Here is a 25,507-nt window from a genome sequence, read left to right as displayed (position 1 = left end):
CCTTCGCCCCGGCACCGCTCCTATTACCGGCGCCGGTCGATGATTCGGAAGGTTTTGCTGTAAGGCAAAATTGTCACCTTTTGGACATTAATAATATTCAGTTGTGTGTGTGAGAAGTGCATGTGCGCAGCTCGCCCTAATTTGTGCTTCGGTGTAGTTACGAAAAGGATTCAAGACGGCTGTCATCATAAGGCTGCCTGCGAACACAGTAAGTATCGCGGCGGCCGCATGACTCAATGTAAAATGGGACGATTCTTATCTACCGCACTTGTGTGTGTGGGTGTACCGACGCCGAGCTTGTCAGTGTTTGCGTGACATCCGACCGCCTTCTCGCCTGTGTGTGCGTTGGCTCAATACTCAGTTCTATTTTGTGGCGGAGCGGCTAGATGTTTGTTTTTATTATCATATGACCGGCGACTGCTGTAACTTGCTTTGAATTAAGTGCTGACTATACTTTCACAAACCTATGTTAATAATATCATATTGAATTATAGATAAGAATTGTTAATTGAATTACACAGTTCAACATAATTTTTAAGCAATTACATAAGTTTTTTTCTTAGTTGCAGCAGTCAATTAATAGCATATCGTAGTCATACCTAGTTCATTGAAATAACGCGAACATCACCTATTTTACCAGTTGAAGTAACGGTTTTCATTTGCCGTCGGCAACGTTGTAGGCGTATTTGTACGGCACTTCGTATCTCCTTTTAGTTGGACATTGTGGTGTTATTTGTTCGAATATTTGACGTGTATTTGAAGCATTTATCATGCTTGTTTGACGTGTATGGGAATAAATGTCATTTGAATAATTTGGTTCTCAAAATATATCGTAACGGAATATATGACATACCACCACCGCCAAATACAAGATTCTTCTTTTTAATAACAGTCTACAAGACTGTCCTTATAACAATCTTAAGTAAAACACTGCTATAATTAATAAGGGCTCGTCCTTGCTTTAAAAGAACCAGGTTAAAAGGGAAACTGAAGTTTGGATGTCACTCCATTTTTGATAGCTATCCCCAAGTGAAAGCCAACTATTAATTTAAAATTAAATCATGAGAATTGTTGATACTTCAGGTAGTCTTTTCATTAAAGGACATAATTATCTAATTCTGACGTAAGGATAATGCTATTTGTACATTACATGACATGATAATCTCTTCTATCTTTTCTAAATATGCTTTACATTTTTTCTTATCAATAAATATATGGGTGTCTACTAGATCAATTACAGCGAAGAAAATTTATCATGTGAATCGTGGGTCAATAATGTAGCGGTACCGACCCATAAGTAATATAGAATATTAACATATTTTACTTAAAATTTCTATCATGTAAGTAGTTTTCCAATTAATACGACTTACAAAATAAAATAAAAACATTTTGTTCATGCAAATTCTTGAATTTACACAGCCTAGTAACATCAATACCAGTTATTTTGCTAGAACCATGTTTCATGATAAGTGTAATCGATAATTAATCTCTACTATTGTACGCAATGTTGTGTGCTGTCTGAATTATATTGAATATCAACAATGCATTAGTTTGTTGGTCAAACCCTTGAGTTAGTATAGAGCTCTAGGCTGGACTTGCGATGTCATTACCAAAGAGCATTGTTATCATCGCGACTCGCGCATGTGTTCGTAACGCTTGTATGCGTTTCTGATTATTTAATGCGATCTCACGCTCGAATAATGTCCTAACTGCCAGCATTAAGTCGAATCAATCGTCGATTTTATTCATCGTGTCGTAAAAACTATAATGGCGGAGAAAACGTTGGCGTATCACACATTCCTCTTCCGTCGGTGGCTCATACAAATTATACGATGTGTGTTACGTATAGCTAGGTAGGTGGGCCGTCATTATTTATGTTCTCTAACAGTCGGCTCAGTGGTGTGGGTTAAAATCGGAGCAGTCAGCTGATCGTCCATGTTTGTGTGTGTGCGTTCTTCGGGAAACACCTTTCGATGACGTGTGCGAGCTCCGTTTAATTGGACATTCACATTGTTCCCTCTTTGTTTTCTTTTTCTGGTTAGTCATATTGATTGATATGTCTGATTAAAGCGTTAAGTATTATTTCATCACGTTCGACTCGACATTTCAAGTAATACACGTGATTTTTGTTTGTATGCATTGTAATCCATCCACATGTGATTATAATTGCAGTTATCAAACACCATTTACGGCTTAGTTACATTACATTACAATAGATGTAATAGAGTAATTTTGTAGTAAGTGCAATAGCTTGATTAATTGATTATGATTGTTATCATTATTTTCCCAGACAAACTGTCTCTAGCTCTATCGCTTATTTTGCGTAAAACTTATGGCATTCTTAGGTACAAACCTGTTAAAACGAAAATTTTAAGAACTGATAAGTCTTTTAAACCTCTATGAATGAATATCTCATTGTTATGAATGCTATGAATTGTGTCTCAACAAGTCATCATCATCATCATTCCCCTGCCCTTCTGCCATTTATTTTATATGGGGTCGGCGCATTCTTCCATAGCTTTCTGTCACCTTTGCACGAAAGTTAAAAATTCATATTAAAAAAAAAACAACTTGGTTAAAGCGTTATTACTCTTTCCTTTAATCTAACATGGTTTAGTTTATCACTGACCTTATCCGCGTATTGTTTAACAACTTTATAAAACATCAACTCACTTCAGGGCACAATTTAATTTTAAACAACATGGCAGATAAATATGCCTTACTGGAGATTGGACGTAAACAATAATTAATGGAACATGTCATTTAGTAAAACTTAACATGATTGGAACATACTCTGCTGCTGTACGTTGTTATATTTTGTGACATCTCTCTAATACGCGTGGTATGTCTCATATTATTGTATCTACATTTAAGAATGGTGCCAGATAGAAAAAAATAAATTATACATCATCCGTCTAACCTTTGTCCCAACTTCCCAAGCTATGTTGGGATCGGCTTCCAATCACACCAGATTTCTCGTAGTACTGTATTTTACATGAACCAATTGCCTATTAATATTCAAATAAATGAACGTTTAGCATATATTGAGAAAACTTTTCGTCAAATAGATCGCTTTTGTTCTTGGGATTTATTCTTCATCTGTTCCATGCTTCCATCCATCTGTTAGAACATTTAAGACTGAGACTTCAAACAAACGAAAAAGTTTAAATGGAAGTCTCGTTGAGAAGACAGGGCAAATCATTGACGTACTTAGAAAAGGGAAAATAAAGATAGAAGGTGAACCCTTGTCAAGGTGACAAGGTCGTGGTGCATAAACTCATCCTTTTGCATTTGCTTAATTTTATTACAATATGATCGCTGATCGCTAAACCTAGAGATACGTTTGAGATGGTAAAAATGTAGACCAAAGAAGTGCTAAATCTATTAAGTAAAAAAATTGATAAATCAAGTGTATTTTGACCATAAGTCGTTTTGCGTAATGTCTACGAAGACCATTTGTAACCGTGCCGTGGTGTATACTTAATTAATCGAACAATAGTAGAAGTTGGCGGGGAAAGTTGAGTTTCGGTGGAGCTCCCCTTTCCCCCTTCAACCCCCTTCGTCACAAATAAATAAGGCAGAGCCGACATCCGACAACAATAATAATAATTCGCTCGAGCCCGATCAGCTGTTTCGCCGACACCGACCCGAGTAACAGGTGGCCTATAAAGACATTCAATAAAGTGTGTACCACTTGCCTTCGTTGCGAAACCGTCTATTTTACACAAATACACACACAGAGCAAGAGCGGACCCGCTACTAACCAAAATTACTCAACTTTTTTACAATCTTGTTTCACCAAGCCGATGGTTATATTATTTTTGTTACATTCTGACAATTTCAGTTGGGGCATTTCAAATGATTTAATCAAATTGTGAATAAGTAATTTTTTTACTTAATTAGGTTACCTCGTTTTTTCAAAACTGTTGCGTGATTTGGGTAAACCGGCACATCATCTTTACATGCATAGCTGGTTCATAGATCCAAGTGCAAATGTTAAACGAGTTAATGGATTTACTGTAGAATTACGTTTATGTCTATAGAATAGAATCCCAATCCCTCTGTGCTAAAGAGCTGCCGCCTCATCAGAGAGTTATCTGTGCTGATCAAGATGTGGATGGATTAAAAGGTACTTCCTAAGCAAACCAACCGATTTCCCTCCTCTTGTTAATATTATAATGGTTTTCTACCGTTTTTTACCTTTGGCGTCCTACATTTCTTGATATAGCTTATCGCTTACTGAACCCAAGTGACTGATAATTGATAAACCTTTTCATTCACATAATTTTGTTTGACCAAAAGATGAGTCTCGATGATTTTGTCATTCATAGGATCCAGTCGCACAAGCTTGCCAACAGCGACGGATCGGAGCGGGGTAAGTTGGTGTACGGCACCAAGATTCGTAAGACTTGTACAGCATTTCGCTCTCAATAGCGCGCGGTCGCCGATGACGAGCCGGTTATGTAATGTAAATGTTTACGTACCTACTACACGTGGCCGGCACCACGTGCCCCAACCGAGAACACTAGCCTTGTGAATTATTTATTTACGACAACATTTTCGCACGCCGGTCGACGAACTCTTGAACGGTCTTGGACGCATTTACGCCGATTAATCTCAACATGTGTCACATGACATTGATATTTCAGTATTCTAAATACTTTAAACCAAGAAGATCATTTCGGTAACATGAGCGCTGTCGTCAATTATTAAGTTGTTAGATGTTTAAGTGGTCCTTATGTACTCTACTAATGTACTATTTTCGTAGTGTCATTTAAATCCAGAAAATATTTCATTCACAAATACTTATTACTACGTGGGAGACAAAATCAGGTAAACGAAGCCATAATCATATTTAATAGCAACAAAAGCGAGTCAAATACGGCGTATTCAATTGATTGATGGTTTTAGAAGCACTGCGGGGCAGAGGGATTTGCGGTTATTTAGAAGAGCTTCAACGGCCATCAGTGATCTATTTATAGCGCACGGCGCTGTTCCCGAGCGTGGCTCCCGTGCCACTGACCTAACCTACCAGATATTAATATGAAATCTAACTATCGTGTGTAATGGCACGGATAGTAATAAGCGCGCTAATGATGCGAGATTTACGATTAATGATATCTATATACAGATATTGACTCACCGATTACTATTACACGAACAAGGTTTTATGCGAATCAAAACCAACAATTAGAGAACTCGTAGTGTTCTTACTACTATAGCAGCTTTAGTCTTACAAAGTTACCCCATTTATTCTGTATCTAGCGAGATTGGAAGCAGTCTACAACATAAGTAAAAGCTACCCCTTAAATTAAAAGACACGTGAACTAAACTTGAACCAAATAGAAGCTTCTGAATGAAGCTTGTTTAACTCTTTGTAACAATAAAGAGAGATCTACGAGTAGCAAGAGTAAAATAATGATTGGGTAGATAGATATATTATTGAAAAATATATAGAAAATTGTCTGCGAAGTGCTACCTGAGAATACATGTATGGAGTAGTACGGAAACTAGAGTTGTGAGTGTGAGGCGGGCCTTTGTTCTAGTATAGCAATCCTGTATAAGTACCGCACATTGTTAGTCAGGCCCACGTGAGCGTTTCTCTCAGCTCAATAGCGGGTTTCATGATCGTCGTCGCCTCGTTCCCACTGCACCTCACCTATATAAGGTAGGTACGGTAGGCTACGTAGGTCGTACGTCTGTGTGGTTGCGTTAGTCCCTCTATTTACCGCGTTGCTGGCAGCCTCCACACATTGTGTAGACACACCAACAAAAGCGATTTTGTGTTTATTTGCGTCGGGATTTGGGCCAAGTGCAGTCGGTCAATTTAAGCCGATCTCGTCCATTCGTGCACGGCTGACGTATCGCAATCGACGTAGTCCAATCACTCAAACAGCTGATCAATGTTTTGTTAGATGTTAATTTCGTTTCATAGTGTTAAGGAATGTAGTAGATCTGCCTACAGTAACAATTTTTTATAATTGCTTTAATATTAGGTCATCGCATAGATCATTCTGTCTGCTTGGCTCATTTTATTCTGGCCGTTTCGAACGATTTTTTTCTATTTGGCTTATATTATTTAAGCCACTGTGGTACCAATATTACTTATACAATACACTAACATAATGAAATTTATGTTGTAGAAGTCGAGGATTAACCGTAAAAGTACCTGTACGGTGGCAGTTTTTACTAAATTGGTTCCCTCATCGTCAATTTTCGTCAAACGCACAAAAGTCAAACTAGTAAACTGAATGGTAATCTAAATTTCCCACACTTTTTTAATTCGTCTTGCAAGATCGAACTCGCATTTCAACGCATCAGGCCATTCACGTGACTACTCCGCCTATAGGACCATTCGCTTATGAAATAACAAATACTATTTACTTATAACACGAGTCTTGTCTTGTTAACTTAGTAACGTGACCCACGTCAAATCAATTCGCTTCCAATTTACTAGGTATACATCTAAAAACACTACACAGAGACTGTATAGCATAGATAGAGCCGCCCAGCACGTCCCGACAGCTTCCAACAATAATAATTAATTGACTCGTCCGTTCGTTATCGTGCTTTTATATTGACGTTCCCGAGTGAGCAAGCGAGCGAGGCGCATTCGGAATGAAATTTCCATAAAAACTTTTGTGCTCCGGCGGACGTTGCGAGCGCACGTTAAAATCGTCGGCTGGCAATAAAACAGCGGCCGGTGCGGCGAGGCGCGACGAAGCGAGCAACGAGTGCGAGAGGGACAGCTTTAGAGATAATGGACTCTGTACGAAATGAAGAACGCGCCTGGTGCGCTGAGCGAGCGAGCTGGAGCGCTGGGCAAAAACATCGCCGCAGTTATCGCGCTCCCCTCCGCCCCGCGCCCCGCCCCACCGGCCGGACTCGTCTGATCGACGCCGGAGCCTCTCGCAGGCGAGCTAACCTCGACAGCGGGGGGTCGCGAGTTGCCTCGTCGAGCCCGTTCGAACGTTGAGAACGCGCTGCACCGTCGCCGGCTCGCCGCTCTCTCTATAATACGACTCGGTTTTAACTTTGAAAAAGCTTCACATTTACGCGACCGATTCACAGTTGCTCTTATCCGCTCTAAGCTCGCTCTAATCGCGTTTACCGTTTCATGTTGTAATAGAAAAGGACCGCTGATTGATTTACTAGAAACGAACATCGCCAGCGCTGAAACGGTACGTACTGTCATATGATTGTCATCTGTGAAGTTTGATATGCGAGCTTTTATGGTTTCGTATAAACATGCATTATTATGCATTACGTGTGATTTCATTGTACTTTTACGACCAATGCATTACGTTACATAACTTAGTTACCGTATGCACAAGATAATCTGCATTAAGTTTAATATTAGCGCAAGGCGTTGCCGCTTTTGTTTTTATTTTGGTGTTGGTTGCGAGCGCATTGTTTGCGGAGATTCCGTACGTTGTTTTATTGCACGATTACCGCAAGTGGCCGTGCTCTATTGACTCGGCGTGCTATTGTTGCTCTTTACTGCCGAGGTTGCAGTGTCAAGGCATCTCACCTAAGCTTAAGAATGCACACTTTATGCGGTGTAGATTATGCAAATGTAAATTGCTATGTAGATTACGTATCTGTTACCTATCTTTTACTGTTTGATAAACCGGTTTGTCCCATGTTTCCAAAAAGAGAGCTATTAGCTTTCACATGGTTGTTAAAATTTTAGTAAAAGCCAGCTTTAGTGCTAGTAAAGACAAATTATACGAGTATACTATAACTTTATATAGTTCCTTTAGCTTTTTCGTACCCCATCTTTACAACTTAGCGAAAATAGCCCATGACCAAATACAAAAACAAAAATACAAAACATGTATAAAGGTATCGTGTACTCCTGCTTAGTTGTCTATCAGGTAAATCGTCTTCATCGACTAGTAAAGCTTGGTGTATATTATATAAGTTTTAATGAGAATTTCATAAATATGACCAAAACACCAATACCAATAGATACAATCAACACTCATGTTGAGTCAACATAATCTCATTATTACTAGTTTTCGACAAAGTTTTTTGCTGCTTGTGGATTTTTTTTTTTAATCACAACAAACTTCGTTAATCCCAAATGGGGCTGGAGAAAGCGAAAACAAACAAATTAGGTCTTATAAGTGCGACATTCAGACCAGATTAAGGATTTCTGTGTAGTTTAGATAACTCGATCTACACACTAGTATATCTGAAGTCAATATCAAAAACAAAAAACTAATTTAATAATACATGCATGACTTTCCTCTGTTGGCGCATGGTTTTGTTTTACAAGTAGATTCCAGACCCCGTTTTCCTTCAGAAAAACGAAATCTGAAATCACCAACCCGGCTTAGAGATGATTTATTAATATGCACAACATGTAACTCATGATGAGAATATTGGTTTTATTATCACTCAATAAACCAATAATATTAAACCCTTTCTTCCCATCATATTCCATTTATTTCCTAATATTTAATGAAAAAACGTTCTATCTGATAATGCTTTATTCTTTTCTGAGTTATACTAAGTACTAACAACTAATATAATCATATGCTACTCTTAAGTCCAAACCAGTCCACCCTATTATATCATGCTGAGGAAACTGTGCAATAAAATGCCTTTTAATATCCGGTTCATCCTATCTATCCATAAAAGTTTCCAACCCTTGTTAAAGTTTCCCTAGAATAGAAAACAAGACACCTAAAATCATATTTATTAAGCAACCAGCTCTTCATTACTTTTAAGGGAGTTAAGAAAATGCTTATTATATGGATGATTTAAGAGTTAGCTTTGTCTTATTTGTAAAGTTATTTTGACTGTGGTATAATCTTGCAAGAGGGAGCATCTACATAACTTAATAAAGATCTCGTAAGCCGTGTTCCTGTTTATTATATTGTATCATAAAAATGTATATCATTTGTTCCAGGATCTGACCGGTCAGAACAGCAATGATTCGGGCGGAAGCGGCGGCGCGGGGCGCGCTACCACGCCGCACCTGAGGCCGACGCCCAGCCCAACAGGCTCCAGTGGCTCACGCTCCATGTCACCGGCTGTTGGTGAGTAAACTGATAAGCTCACAAGCACACAACACATACGATCCGTATTAAGTAACGCGGCTAGTAGCAGGCAGCTTCAAGCTCTCTCGTAAAGCATCAACAGACTCTTTGTTGTCATTGCATTACTTTTGTCAAGATAAAAACTCAAAGTTTTGTTAATTGGTTATCACTGTTTAAAGGAATAGTATAGTGATAGAAATAACAGGAACCAGTGAGAGCGACGGTAGTGCTGCCGTCTTGATCTGCTTTGAATTTGAACCTTATTCCCGGGGACTAAGGTCTTCATATATTCTTGGGTGATTTAGCCGGATCCTTTGTTTTGTCACGGGTGTGTTGATCAGATTCGTTGTGCATACTTCGTCACCGGTAGACACGGGCTTTCCCGACATTGACCCACATAGAACGGGCGCCCAGAGTACGCCGTATTTTGCCCCTTTTGCGGGCGCGAACCACCCCAGCCCGCCCACCTTATGTACGAGTCGGGGTGGTCGCGGTATATAGGGCCTCGTGAAAAACTTACCCCCACCGTCGGTCGGGGCGAGCACGCAAAACAGGACCTTCTACCCCTGAGGCCCACGAGGCGCTCCTATGTGCCGAATCGCCACCGACCGACCCTCACCATTGACAAACCGTTCCATCTATATAACAACAAAAAAAAAAGCTCAACAAACTTTTACTTTTTCAAACTTGGCACGATTCAGTTATAGCTAAAAAATTCAATTGAAGCATGGCACTATTGATTGCTTTAAATGATGAATTCGCATAATCGGTCAATTGAAACGGACAGTGTTATTCAATAGGCAGACTAAATAGTATACGACTTATGTATTCAATATTTGATCAACCGCTCGCGATTTGAATTCTTTGATGTTTAATTAAAGCAATTTTGATGTACCTATATACAATTTACATATTTAGGAACAGGGTACGTCGTCTACTGTCTTTGCTCTCATTTACATGTGCTGCTAAGATAAGGATTGATGTGTACATGAACTGACTTCAGAAATTGAATCTGATATATTATATTTCTTTGACCGTAGATTATAACTCGTGATAAGCATGAAGTTTCTTCAAATAAGCAGTTATGCTGCGTCTTGCTGGTAACATCTTTCTAAAACGCCTTTCATCTGTTGGCCAGCCAGTGTTCGTTGTATTCGTCGGTAATTTAGTACACCTCCCCGGGGTGGTTTCATATCCTTAATGGATGTATTTATAAACTCCGCTCTATCAATAACTTGCAATATGGTCACCAGAACTTGTCAGGTCTCCTACTGTTATCTATTCAGTTACCCGATAACTATAGCCTCCACTTTCAATAAAGCTGATTAGTATTTTTAACAATAATTTTGGAGTAAGTGAGTATTAAGATTTTATAAAAACCTATGGTATTTATACGCATAACTGAAGTACTTACACTCGGAACGCAAATTGCTTTGTAAATGTATTCACGCATGTTCAATAACTTACGATTGGTGACCATTCCAAACCATTAAAATTCGATTGTTTTATTTCACGCTGAATTTTTTTGCAAGGCTTTAAGAACCTATATTATGAACAAATACAAGATGTACAAAAGAAGTGAAGTTTCATATTTCCATTAAAACTACTAAGTTGCATTATGTATCTGTATATACATAATGTAACTTACTACACTACTACACTACTGACATAAAAGTGTTTTTCCATAAGTTCAATATTCTGTTTTTCAGTAACTTGTTTATTTTCTCACTAAGTTATAAAAGCAGTTTCTTACCTCCATCCATTTGGGCGTTTCCCGTTCTGGCATCTAAGATGTTCTGCGCTAATTATTTATTTAATTATCGGTATTATTGAAGTAATATTTAACACAAACAAAATACATAACACTGTACAGTGTGAGATTTTTCATAGGTAGCCAACTAGTCATAAAAATAGTGAAGTGGTCAAAGATATGTTATTGATGTGTTTGATAGGTGTATCATTGGAATTTTCATAATGTTTTTAGTATCCCTAAACATAATTAACGGTTATAAATTCTCTCGATTAAATATTTATTCCCCAAAATAAACATTGCAGATATGTATCATAAAAAAGCAATTTGGTATTTCGCCTAAACCGGCTGTAACGAACAGCAACCGCAAAAGCAATCGTGTTTTGTTAACGTCGTCGATTGCCGAACGTAGCTTTCTCAAAACATCGGGCTGTAGACCGACCGCGCTCCGACTGCCGCGCCACTCGAATACCGGTTATATGACCGCAATACACCCTGTATCTCCAGCGCTACGATCGTACTAACCAATTTCCAAGTCCAACGCTGCTCGTGTTCCTCGTTCACATCTATAACCCGAAGTTGCGCAGCGATGTATTGAACATCGGTGTATAAATTGTCACGAGCTGGTGCAGTGGTAGAAGGTTAACATGACTGTATGACGTCAACTGTTCGGCGCGTCGGACTTCTTGACTCGACAAACATCGAGTGGATATGTGAAGTCTCTCGCTAGAAAATTATAGACGAAGCGCTTGAGGAAAAATACGCTGGTTAATGTGTTGAACTACAGTCAAGATTAGATTGAAGTCAGTTAGATTACATTGCTAATAGTATTTTATTTGAGTTTCATACGTATTTGTGTGAAAATGTTAATGTATTTGTAATTTTTTTTAAATGTTTGACGGGAAGAAATGTCTAAAATAATCCTTATTCATATTCTATGCAATTCCATAGTAAAAAAAAAAATGAATTCAGATTATCATTATTTAGGTCAGTTATATTTATTTATTTATTTAAATGTTTAAAATAAAATGTCATCTAGCATAAGTGGTATCTCGTTAAGATTAATATTATTGCGAGTTCGTAATTTATGTATGACAGAAACCGTGATCTCTTATCTAATGCATCAGCTTTATTGATTGATCGCATTATTCTTTATCGATGTGTAAATAAAAATGATTTTCTGTTTATCGACCGCATTGTGCTCGTTTCCAATCCAAGTTCCATCGTTATTTTAACACAATGAAGCCGCAATACCGCAACCCGACGCGTTCGAAGGTGAATTGCGTATTGTTTGACGCCCGCATACAACGTGACTTTCGAAAACGACTTTAATTTTCGTCCAATAAGGTTTCTTTTGCTCGAAGTGTACCTATTAGTGTTGCTGAAACATTTGAGACCTTATACGCTAGGGATTTTGGAGCACAGTCGGTTGCAGCGGGACTCGCTTGTTCAGTATACGGGCGCTAAAAGCGTTTCGCAGTCGTCCGTCGTGCGTATCGGCCGCCGAGCAGTGGAATGCCATCAACTAAGATAAGGCTGGCTCTGGGGACTGAGTCGAACGCTGCCGCTCGCTGTTCTCCGTGACATTTGAAACCTATATTTACTTAAGCTTATTTATATTTAGCTCGACACTTAACATTTTAACTTTTCATTTAAGCAACTGTGTCGCTACACGATTGTTTAAATTCGCTAATATGTAAAACACCAAAATGGGAACAAAATCTAGATTATCTAGCATTGGTGTGTACTAATGAGTCAAAAAAGTGCATGTGTAAGATACAAATCCCAAATAGCTTTATATTTAGATTAATTTTAAATGAATCAGCGTTTAAGCGTGAATTACAGCGTGAAATAAATATACTAAATTAGATAAGACGTTACGTAATGAATTGATAATTAGGTTTACTCCGTTTACTATATGTGTTTATTTAATCACCGGTAACACTGTTAAGAAGTTATCTATAGAATAACATTTACAAATTGCATTCACCCTCTCACATACATAATAATGCACACGTCACACATGCACATGTCGTTGTGAGGGTCGGTATAAGTGTTTGCCGTTTAACTTAAATGCCTCTATGTACCGCCACGTGCCTTTACGTCCTTGACAAGGCCAACGACCTCATACTTTGAAAAAAAAAGTAAAACAAATCGTTTTTTGCCCCATTCCCGCCACAATGTTTGTTTTGATCGTTTTCACGTAAACGATCTTTCGTGGTTTGTTTTGAATACTTTTTTCGTGTATTAGGATTGACGCGGCTGTTGTATTTCTGTATGCTTCACTTGATTTCTATTACTCGGCATTGCATTAATTAAGGTTAATGATCGATTGAGATAGATTCTTATGAATTTTATAACGATCCGTTTTCCTTTCTTTATTTTTCGTAGTTGAAGAATTCGCAACATTGATCCCTCATTGAATAATGTCAAAACTTCTGTAGGTAGAACCTTTAAATTGTAGGCAGGGTAACGAAGGGGCGCAAAAAAAATTGTAAAGAATATGTCTTTTGTAACGGGAACCTGTTGCGTGTCTGCGGTCCCCGCCCGTTGACTGCCCATCGCCTAATTGTATTCAGATTACCCCGGAAAAGTGATAAATCTCGGCGAGTCAAGGTCGACGGAGGGTTCGACAGCCCATTCACCCCGTTCCGTCTGCCCCCTTAGCTAATGGTGCGGACATTCTTTCCCTAACCTCGGCCAGACTTGCTCGGCTTACGCTATAGTATACACATTCACTAAATGTACAAGTGTACCCACCTACCCCCCACGCCCAATAACCAGATGTACTTACCTCACAGACGTAACGACCACCCTGTTCTCGGTCCCTCTCCCCGAGATTGTTGTAAGATTGAAAAGGAAAACGAGATTTAATTTGTCAATGAAACACTTGTACAGATTTGATTTGTTTTGTACATAGCCATTGTGACAATTTGCCTCGGTTCTCGATTTTGAATAAATGAAACTTATTCAACTCTACGTATGAAATTAATACAACACGAATACTTTATTATTTTCTCGTCAGTTACTGCTTATATGTAGAGATAAATGAATTCTGTGATTTAGTTGTTTTTGAAATATAGTGATAATCTAATCTTAACTCGGTAGCTTTAATGAAATTTGAAAATTGCGGTATGTGCGCAATATGTGCAGCAAAAGGCAGTGTGGGAATGTTAGTGATGATCAAGTTAAATGGGTCGACAAACAGTGGCGTCGCAGCGACGCCGACGCCACCGTTTGTCTCAACTAGGACGCTTGTTAACGCTATTGTCTGCGTTCTGTTTATACGACTTGCTGTTTAGAAACATGTATTTGTTTTCAGATGTCCTCGATAAATTATACTGGACGTTTTAAAACAATACATAACGTTTTCGATTGCAGTCGTAATTACAGCAATAAAGCATTTTCATACAAAATAGCCCATGTTACTTATATTCAAGGATCAACAGCAACACATACAGCACTATTAAACTAATTTTTCTGTATTAAAAACAACTTTGAGAAGAATCAACTAGTAAATTATCTTAAGACTCCAAATTTACGAATACATCGATATGCTAATAGGTTCGTGTCTGCGTGACTGTGAAATTTCCCACTACAAATACTCATGCGATTCATGTTTTACCACTTGACCACGTTCTTAGTTTAGGCTCGTAGTGTAAATTGTGACTATTTAACTTAACATATAACTTAACTCTATTGCTACTTACTCATACCAGAGGCCAAGTCAATTCAGGGCTAAATCGTTTATGTAATGTTTATCTTTTTCTGAAACTTAGTCAGTTGTACTTAACAATAAGGACATTCCGCACTTTCTATTGTCATAGCGTATCAATTACGATCATTCGAGCCTATATGAAGCTAGTACGTGGGTGCGGCTGATTGTATGCGCGGAATGTGTTGTATGCTGCAGCTGACCGCGGTAGGTTCGCGTGGTTGTCCGCGCCCTTCGTGCCTGCGTACTTCACACTTGATTCTATATACATAGATACATAATGTATGTTCTTCGATGCAAATAGATCTTTATTGAGTGCGGAATAAACCTTAGTGATGTATATACTGTTTGTTGCTAAATAACCTTTATATTTCAGTTGACAATGTCATGTCTCTTTAGGAAGATTATAGCTTACAAGCTATTACTTGTAGCCCACACGTCACCAGCTAAAACTAATAAACAATAAACCCACATGAGAAAGCTGCCAAAAGACAATGGTTAATGTAATTTAAAGCAATATACAGGAACCTTGCAAGGAATTGCACGTGCAACCACTCTGTTATTGTAGGATGGGAAAGTAAAGACCTCGGTTCGTTGCGTTACGCACGCGGCCGTGTGGTGACGGGCGCTGCCCTTGACAGAGCGGGTTCGAGTCCACGAGCTACTGCGTGCTGTGTTGCTCAATAACACTTCATTTTCTCCACTGTTATACAGTGTCACAACGGAAGTAACTCGGCCTTTGTTCTAACAGAGCACGGCATTAGCCTGCTTAGGGCCGTAGTCTTGTCTTTGTTCGGGTTAAGTAAGCTGTATCTGTTGCATTAAAAGGGACGTTTTCAGCAACTGACAAAAGTAGCTTATGAATCATGAGACTTGACTTTTAAAACTGACTCAATTCGAAAGCGAATTCAAAGCTTCGGCCCCGCGACTCACAATCACCCTATAAAGAAGTTAAGGTATCTTTACATTGGTTTTTAAAAATAAAGAGGTTCACTCGGAATTTATCGGTAATGATCAGTATTAACTTTATGTTATCAATTTGCATTATGTATTTAGTTTCGCATCTTAATCATATGTTCTTAGATTGAATACAGTGAATTTTGATGCGTTCAGTTGATCTCATGGTTTTAGACCGGAGACCATTATACTTAGTTTTTCTTACTATGAAGAGATTTTTGGCTTTATATAATTAGCTTACGTGTAGGCTCTTATCGAAGTTACTCCAAGATGTCGCTGAAATAATTCGAGTAAAAGAAAAAAAAAATGTTCAAACGATATCATGTGGCTCAACATGGGACGCGTGCTATTTTTACGAGACATTAGTCGGATGTGAGACGAGTCGGGACGACCCCATTACCGTGGCGCTACACTCATTAAAGGTCGCCGTAAACAAATAGATATATAGGTGGGCGCGTATGGCACAGCGTTGTTATCTATGATTCACTGGCGCCTCGCTGTCTGCCGGCCGTCTGATCGCGCCGACACAATATAATGGCCCGATAATAGCCCGCTGATGAGATTAAAGTGACGACCCTCGCACGTGTTTATCTATATTTATACAAAACGTCGCTAAGGGCTCATTTCAAATATGCAGTGAAAATCTTGAAATGTTCTCCAAGCATTTATCTGTTTCAAAGTTTTCGCCGGTGTAATTGCAAATGTACATTAACCGTGTAACTGTTGGTAGTCAGTCTCACATAATGCTAACATAACTGAGTCCAAATCGACCTACATAAAAGCTGCAATACCACTTTCGTCGTCGCAAATCACTGCCGCTCGTATCTCGGCCTCGGTCAATGCGTTGCGTGCATGTCGTATGCACATATACGGATGCAATAAAGTGCAGCGAGAATTCGCAGGCTAGCGGCGCATGCTGCTCACGTGCCGATGGAAAACGAAAGTGATCGGATGCGTCTCTCCGCCCTCGATTGATGCCCGGCCGGCTTAGGCGAGCCCTCGTTAACTGTATTATTCAAATTGTGTGTGCTAGCACGGCCGGCGTCCAGCTCCGCGATCGATCACAAAACCGATATACGCCAATGTTTGTCGCTTGCACTCTCGTATACAATTTAATTGATAGTCTCGACACTTAACTAGTTTTCGTCTATCTATGTAGATGTACTGACTATACCAACAAGCGCAGAATATAGACCTTTCTATAGAATTATTGTAATATTTATAAATAATGTAATTAATTGCAGGCACGCAGAACGTAGCGATGCCGCCGCGAACGTCGTCGTCGCTGTCGGACGGCAGCGGGCCGACGGCGCGGCCCGGGCCCGGCGGCGCAGCGGGAGCACCCACGCCCGGCGGCGGGCCGCCTCCTGGCGCTATGGTGGCGCAGCCCTACGCGCACCACCCCGGCTACAAGGCTCCGCACTACCCGCCGCCGCAGCCTTACGGCTACCCGCCTAGAAACCATCATCCTTACCCCTACGGGTATCGTCCGCCACCACCACCACACCCGCCACAACATTACCCTCCACTCAAGGTAACTATTATAACTATAACCACACAGCCCATCACATGCGGAAACAGGGATTTGCTAGTAATGTGCTTCTATACTTTAAGTACATTTTAATAATATCAGTGTTTAATTATGTCTAAAACATTAAGAAAGTGCGATCACATAACGAGCATGGCACAAATTGTAACCGTGCGCCGTCCGTGTTTCAGCAGCAACCTCGACACATGGGTCCCCCTGGCCCCGGCGGGCCGGGCGGTCCTGGCGCCCCTGAAGGCGCGATGCCGCCGCCCACTGCGCCGGCCGAGCCGCACGACAACGGCCCCGCCGCGCCCGCCACCGCGCTCGTCACCACCGGGCCCGACGGCGCGCCGCTCGACGAGGGCAGCCAACAGAGCACGCTCAGTAACGCCTCGGCAGGTATGATACCATGAAAAACACTTGCAGAAACATAACTTAGTACTTGAAATTAACAAAAATAATTAACGATTATTTTTGTCTTATTATCGCAATTAAGGAATTTACTCTGCTCTCGACTTCAAAATGTATTGACACTGATTACTTATACTCAATTTGTCGTCGGGATCGGCAGCGTCAGGCGAAGAATGCGGCGGCGGTTCGGGCAAGCGCAAGGAGTACGGCGCGGGCAGCGCGGCGCCGTCGCCCTCGCCCGGCGGCGGCTCGCACTCCTCGCTGCACGACGACTACGACGCCTCGCCCTCCTCCTGGCCGCGCCCGCCCTCTAGTCCCGTGAGTCACACGCCGCTGCACACGACTCATTACTCGACTGGACTAACTGTGAAACTATACAAACCTTATTAACCTACAAATATGTCCAAACTTCACGTTAATACCAAAAAGCAGATACAAGTTTCACGGATTCTTCTATCGAGTTCTGAAATTGGCAACACACTTTGATTCACACATCAATGAAACTTTATATACGGAACAACATATTTTTTCGGCAACGATACAATCACTGACACTTTCACTAGACCTCACTCTATTTTGATTCATGAATGAATAGGCGCAGTATAATTATTTTTTGTATTTTTTAATTAATTGCCTTACGCAGATAGCTATAGTCAATCACAAACCAATATCCTGTTTTTGTGTGAAGAACATAGCAAGTAAAACTATTTCAATGCTTTATACAATTCTACTTTATTCTCACATTGTGTTGTGTGGAAATCCATATCGAACTTCACTAGTCACGGATGCCGATCACACTAAAGCCATGAAGTTTTCCATTGTGCTGCGTTATGCACTGTTGTTCACTTCTTTAAACTTTAGTATGATAAGCGTCCATGTTTGTTTCTGTTCAACTGAGTGCCCCATCACCAGCCATACGTATGATATCAAGTTATTTAGTAGTTCATTCATTTAAATTGTCTTGTACCTGTCTAACATGAGCTGTGTGTAAAAGAATGGGAGGCATTGCATTTTATCATGTATTTCAGGTATTTAACAGTCACATAGCGCCGGAGTCCTACAGATCAAAGGTTTATATCAAGTTAAAGGTCATAAGCATGAGTAGTGCTCGATACAATTAATATTTTCACATAATAACGTGTTACAAATTGCATGTTAGTCATGTTCTATCTGCATAATATAAATGCATTGCCTTTTAATGCATAATATTTGTCTGACTGCATCTGTGTACATATTATATTTTATCAGTTGAACTTTTCCGACACCGACTTTTAGCTTAAAGCTTGAAAATCTTTTCCAGTTATGTTTTCACTTCTTTTTTGCTTTCTGCTAGATTTCTTTTAATGGTTGTGGAGTTGCTTCCAGAAACAATTAAAAATGAATAAGATATGATTCATTCCCTCAAACATTTGTACAACAAAGCGTTCTTTCGAATCTAAATTTCGTAATAACAGGATTTTCTTGTACAATGATTTGATATTGTAAAGTGGAGAAGATTCGTGTACTGATCGAATGTATTAGTTAGTATTCAAATGAGCATGACGATTTGAAGCCTGTTACCAATTAGACTTTATATGCACTGTGCATCAATTGCATGATAATACCCAAAGTCCCCGTTTCGTAAACTATGTACTAGCTTGCATTATGTAGTTTATAGAGAAGGGTTAGTATTGGAATGCAATTTCGTAAAAACTCCTTATTTTAATCTTATAAATCATTTATTTTGTTTTTCATTTCTATTTCAACTTATTACCTAATATTACTTTTCAATATTATAAGGAGTTTTTTCAAACGAACGGGGCTGACGAAAGTAGTTTTGATGCAAATTATTAAATTAGTGGATTTTTTTATTCTAGGCTGAAAATTCAAGGCGACGAATAGGAGACTCTTCGTCAGGCCCGGTAAAACACAAAATTATCAATCTTAGCTTGAAGTGATCGCAGTACATATAGCCCATGATTATTTATATGTAGTCAACTGTTTGTTCACTCGCATTTTCGCGAACATCCGATTTATTTCGGATACGACTTGAGTCCTCAATGGCAATCTGTCGCGGCAAGGCCCCTAAAGCCGTCCGTTGATACATATAAACAATAATGAATTCGCCTTACGAAGTTTCCTTACGAAAACAAATAGCTCAATTTATACAGTACTCTACCTATAATAATTGTAGATATATAAATTTATAGCAATAAAAAACTAAACACTCATCTATTGTTACTATTTTTATGGAATTTGCCCATTATAGCTGTTAATTGTGGTTCATAAATATTTTCTTAGTTAACAATGATCGAGTGCTTATTTTTCTATAAGAAATAGATTTATTTAATGCTAGTCCGACCCGTACGACATCATATTACATTACAGATACAAGCACTACTTACTTCTAGTTTTAAAATAATGAGTCGCCGAACGAATTTTCTACCGATGACGCGCTATATGCTCCGTAAATAGTGCTTAGAGCCCAACAGTTCTAATTTTGATAATTTTCGCTAGCATACGAGTGTGCTTCGTCGGTGTCTTAAGCGATCAGTGTATAATCCTAGATTTGAATCTAGTATATTTCTGAACCGAAATGAAGGTTACATTTAGCAAAGTAAGTAGTGTTGGTATGCGGCTGTCCATGTAATGTGATGCGCGCGGGCGGGTATGTGATGGGAGTGTCCTGCGCCAGAAGTCGGACTCGCTGGGCAAGCTGTACGAGATGGACGACGCGCCCGAGCGGCGCGGCTGGGTGGAGCGTCTGCTGGCCTTCATGGAGGAGCGGCGCACGCCCATCGCCGCCTGCCCCACCATCAGCAAGCAGCCGCTCGACCTGTACCGCCTGTACCTGCTCGTGCGCGACCGCGGCGGCTTCGTCGAGGTAGACACACATCATAACACTAAGACCAACCCTTTATATTTTAATTATTCTTTTTCGAGCACTTTCGAAACGTTAACTGAATGCTGCGTGATTCCTAAATGAAACACAACCACGTCGCCCGTCTCCTAGTTCTGCTCTTATACCTGTATCGTTCTCATAGCTCTCACACTACAACTAGCTGCAATTATCATATTATACCTAATACAAAATTTTATAAACAAGTCGAATCCTAACTGCTATTCTAACCCCATACGCTCGTTGTCCTAACGAGCGGGCAAAAGTAAATAGGGTTCGCACGGCAGCCTAAATGCGCGCTGTATGTTCTTCTCGCTGTAATACGAAATAAACATTATATTAATATTTATAAAAATACTTTAGCTCACAAGAGTTCTGATCTATCTCCACATAAAATATAATGTTTTGATGACAAACATTTGTCAAAATCGCCACCTAAATGACGTTACTTGCCGCAATCTGTAGGAAATTCGTAGAAGTTCTTGTCTAATATTGCTGCATAGACTCCTGCATCACATTAGTTAAGTCTTTTTCTTGTACGATTTGTTACTTATTTAACAAATCGTACAAGTAGACGTATAGTTGATACGACTACTTGTACGAATGTTAAATCCCATCGCCTTTGAAAATTCTGTAAAATTTAAAATAATATCTTCACTTACTCCAATAACCGTTAGCGTTTGATGACTAAACTACATAACGGAGGTATATCATTGAGGAAATCACTTAGGTTTCTAAGGACTTTTAAAGTAAAACTTAGTTCAAACTTGCATTAAACTTTGATTCAATTATGTAGCTTCACTGTAACAAACCCATATTATAGTTGATGACCGGTGTGTAATTCAATTCCGTTTTACAGTAATAGGTATTAGTGAATATTAGTGTTGTCGAGTATCAATCAGTCACCGGCGCTAGTAAAACCTCAGCGCAGCGTGTATCGCAGTCACAGTAGCGCGTACAGTCGCGCGGGCGGCGGCGCGGCGCCGGCAGTCGGCCGCTGTTATCACGGCCGGCGGACGTGTCACAGTATCGTACGAGAATCGCCGCCATGGTCAGGTTTCCACTCGTTAACACGCGCGAGTTATCGCCTTTTCCAATGACCACTAAACCTTCACACTTTATGTTCGAGTTAACTGTCGCCGCGTGTACATTTGTTTACTTTAAACTGCAAAACGATTTTGCTGTTCAGTATTACAATACATGTTAACTTATGTACCGAACGCTTACAGGTAACCAAGAATAAAACGTGGAAAGACATCGCCGGCCTTCTGGGTATCGGTGCTTCGTCGTCGGCCGCTTATACGCTGCGCAAACATTACACGAAGAACCTGCTCGCGTACGAGTGTCACTTCGACCGCGGCGGGATCGACCCACAACCTATTATCAACCAAGTTGAAGCCACCACCAAGAAGAAGAGTGGCAAGTCCAACAGCACATCCAGTACAGGTATGTTATGTTAAACGTATCTAAAGATGACTGACACTTGACTTTGCTTATTGCATGAGGATAAAGGAACTAATAAATTATTTATGGTACGATTACTTATTGAGTTTTATAGACCTGTAATAGGTACTATAAATGTCGTGTTTAAGTTCAAAAGGTTTCAAATAATTTACGTAACTTTAGTTGATTTTAACTTGACCGCTCTCGACGATGATTTACAGCCATAGTCAAACGGAACCAATGACGTTCGTGTATTTGACATTTACTGAAAATGTGATCGTCTGACATTCCATCGTAGTTTCTTAATCACTACCTATAGTGCAATACATAGCAATGTCAAAACAATCTGGCCCTATGTATTGGTGGTAAGTATGTCGGTGTGTGCCAGCAGGGTCGTCCAACTCGCAGGAGTCGTTCCCGAGCGGCGGCGGCGGCGGCGCGCCCATGGACAACTACGCGCCGCAGTACGCCGGCTATCCGCCGCAACCCAACCACGCGCAAGGTACACACAGCTACACTCTCTCATATCTATCTGCCATATTGACCACTGCCTATTACTTAACAAAATCATCTTATTTCTTAAACTTTAAAATAAAACAAATTTGTGCTGTTTTCTGGGAGGCTTTGACTGAATTTACATGAACCCGACTTATATACCTGTGTAACTATCGCTAGTTTCAATAGTAGTGATGCCGAGATTTGTATATGGGCTCGCCTTGACAAGCGTTTTAAGAACTCTGTCGACTAAGTATTACTAAATGTACCAATAAAACCTCGAAACCAACCAATTGTGACAGAATTGTGAATTATTGGGACTTTATTATTGTTCGCAAAATTGCAAATATAACGAATAGCTGTTCCGCCCCTGGCTGTCGTGTCGCCGGAGTTCTGTCGTCCCGCTCCGCTAGCCGGCGCCCGTGCCACATTGACTCTGCACGACGCGTTGCGGCGCTTGTTTTCTTTGATTTTGTGCCAACTAACTGTTTCCGAGTGGTCACAGCTAACCAATCATTCGGCCCATAACCGCTTAGCACTAACCCTAACTGTTGTATCTCAGAGGAATTTAACGTCTGTCAATAATACCTTGTAAATATAACATCTGAAAATATATTCCTAGCTCTTATTACTAAGGTAACACGAAGCACCATTAGAAGCACATTTAGATGAATACGGAGTATGCACACTCATACAACATGCAATAAGTTCGCGCCATCCAAAATGCTCACCCAAAGAATTCTGTGGTTTAATAATTTCGTAAATTCATAAGACAAATTATGTTGCTTCATTACTTTCCACGTTAAAGCATGTTGATTAACGTGAGCTTACAGCACATTGTACGGAGTGGACTCCATTGAACTACTTATGTACCGAAGTAGTAAAACGATTAGTGGAGGGTTAGCGTTAGCGTTCCTCTCGGGTACGTGTGGGTACATAGACGTGTGGTTGTAGGCGGCGGGCCAGGCGGCGACAACCTTGCCGCCTCCAACCCGTTCGACGAGCCGCCGGGGCCCAGGAGACCCCCAGGTACTTAACACTTGCACATCTCCTCATACCGCGGCCTAGTAAACAAATCGAATGACCTGCTGCACAAGTTCATCAGCAAAAACTGATGGTTTTGGTTACTATTTGTGCCATTGCGTAAAAACTTGCCGAATTCACAAAAGAAAGGAAATGTGTTCCGTTTGTTTACTATTCCGTGTCTCATATCAATGTCACATATCTTAACCCATGACTGTTCGCATGACACCGGCAATATTAATTCTGTAAGTTAAATGATGATTCATTTCTTTTGATGCTTTTCACTAACTTTAAGTGATCTAACAGTTACGACTTAATTGGTTTACTCTTTTATTAGTAAAAATCATGAATGGGTTTATTTATCATGCATTTGTTGGTTTTATTGTCACTGAAAAAGCCTGCAAAGTGTATGAATAAGTTACAAAATACTTTTTGGTATGGTTTCAAGTGAACAGACCTCCTTTGTATATATTTTATTCAATGTTCTTTGAATGTAATTTTTTACCTATACGAAAATACATGCTTGTGTTGGCAATTTTAATAATTTTGCAAATAAATAGTTTTAATGTAAATGATTGCAATATGTCTGCATGTTTTCTACATGGATTTTATTCATGCGCATGTTTCGTCGATGTTGAAAGGTGGGTTTTTTTATTAAGTTTATTAATATTGTACTTTGTGTTTAAATTGTCAGGTTACCAACAAAGCTACGGGTATGAATATGGATCTCCTTACCAGCCAAATAGGCCTGTGTATCCACCTTACGGCCCTGACGGTGACAGGTGGGTTCATTTAAAATACTTCAAAAGTCACTTAGTAAGTTTCAAAGATAATTAAAAACGATAAAATTTAATATTAGATGAAGGAATTTTAATAATTGTGTCCGAATCAACGTAAAGTATGACGGTAATATTTGATAATTAAATGACACATGATTTAGCAAAGCAAGCTATGTACACATCCCATGTTTTTTGACTATCTGGGTTTATATAAATTTTATCTGGGGCATTTCCCATGATACCGATGTAGCGGACTCCCGTGAACCATCTAAAAGAGTATCAGTTAGTCATTAGTCATTTGTATAGAATTATTGTATGGCAATAGTGAGTAGGCACTGAGTGGCATGTGTTGTCCCGCAGAGGGTACCGCGGCGGCGCGGGCCCGGGCGGGCCGGGGCCGGGCGGGCCGGGCGCGGCGCCGGCGGGCGGCGACTACCAGTACGGCTACGGCGGCGCCTACCGCGGGGCCGCGCCCGGCGCCAACACGCCGCCGCCCGCGCAGCCCTACCCCGACTACTACCGCGCGCCGCACCCCACGCACGCGCCGCACCCGCACGCGCCGCACGCGCCGCACGCGCAGCACCCGCCGCACCCGCCGCACCCGCCGCACCCGCCCATCTCGCCGCAGCAGCCGCCGCACGAGGTAAGCACGCCCGCACTGTCTTCTGCTGAGGGCTCGTTCAACTTCTTTACACGGATATAGACTACAACTTGCGCTCTAATCGGCTAATGTGGAACGATAATGCTATGTAACGCAACCGAACATGTCGCGCCTCTAGTGGTCAAAAGGCTCAACTGTAACAATATTCTGTACCCGTTGAAATTCAGTAGAGCCAAGCAAGGGTGTAGTGTGTAATCCGTGACAATATGTTTGTCTGTCTTTACTGTACCATGGTTATGTTGAACTTAGACCTGATACGCGCATCCTATCAAGTCTTTATTTAATATTTGACGCAACTTTAAACGTAGTTATAATGAAATGTAATCGTAAAAAGTTGCCTCAAATTTTTATTATGTGTAGCATGAATCATAAGACTAGTATTTATGTAAAATATAAGTGAATACGTCTATGTAAAAATAGATGTTAGAAAATTCGAAAACAAGTACATTTAAATTATAGAACATTTAAAGTATTATTTATCTAAACTAGAAGTACATATATTCGGAATGTTTAGTTTCTATACAATGTTTTGTAGTCGGCCTTACAGCCCTGCATGACTAGCATATAAGGAGTACTATGAAATAGTAAGTTATGGTACGCTTACGAATCGCACTGTTTGGTTTAAGATCAGTTATTGTATAATCTTATGTAAATTGGCAATAACTAATTGGATTTGATTTTCTTGGTATAAACCTTTAAACTGAAACCTGCTGCAATATTGACCAATGATCCACAACAACTAAGGGAATTGTAGGTTATCGAGTTACTTACAATAGTAACGAAAACGAATATTAATTGTAACATATTTTAGATATTGAAT

At 40.1% G+C, this 25,507-nt stretch overlaps 1 protein-coding gene across 1 annotated transcript in view; it reads left to right on the top strand.

The window, feature by feature from the left end:
- Positions 1-25,507, top strand: part of LOC113499557 (trithorax group protein osa) — a 76,074-nt gene that overhangs the window by 45,748 nt on the left and 4,819 nt on the right. The window contains exons 5-16 of the mRNA XM_026880072.1: positions 8,918-9,047; positions 16,714-17,003; positions 17,189-17,396; positions 17,569-17,726; positions 18,437-18,478; positions 19,265-19,309; positions 20,083-20,271; positions 21,516-21,732; positions 22,121-22,231; positions 23,179-23,253; positions 23,942-24,029; positions 24,387-24,669. Of these exons, the coding sequence (XP_026735873.1) occupies positions 8,918-9,047; positions 16,714-17,003; positions 17,189-17,396; positions 17,569-17,726; positions 18,437-18,478; positions 19,265-19,309; positions 20,083-20,271; positions 21,516-21,732; positions 22,121-22,231; positions 23,179-23,253; positions 23,942-24,029; positions 24,387-24,669 (1,836 nt within the window). The remainder of the gene's footprint in view (positions 1-8,917; positions 9,048-16,713; positions 17,004-17,188; positions 17,397-17,568; positions 17,727-18,436; positions 18,479-19,264; positions 19,310-20,082; positions 20,272-21,515; positions 21,733-22,120; positions 22,232-23,178; positions 23,254-23,941; positions 24,030-24,386; positions 24,670-25,507) is intronic.

Source organism: Trichoplusia ni, chromosome 12, assembly GCF_003590095.1.
Source record: "Trichoplusia ni isolate ovarian cell line Hi5 chromosome 12, tn1, whole genome shotgun sequence".
Taxonomy (NCBI): Eukaryota; Metazoa; Arthropoda; class Insecta; order Lepidoptera; family Noctuidae; genus Trichoplusia; species Trichoplusia ni.
Note: the sequence above shows the minus strand (reverse complement) of the source record. Positions and strands in the feature narration are given on the sequence as shown.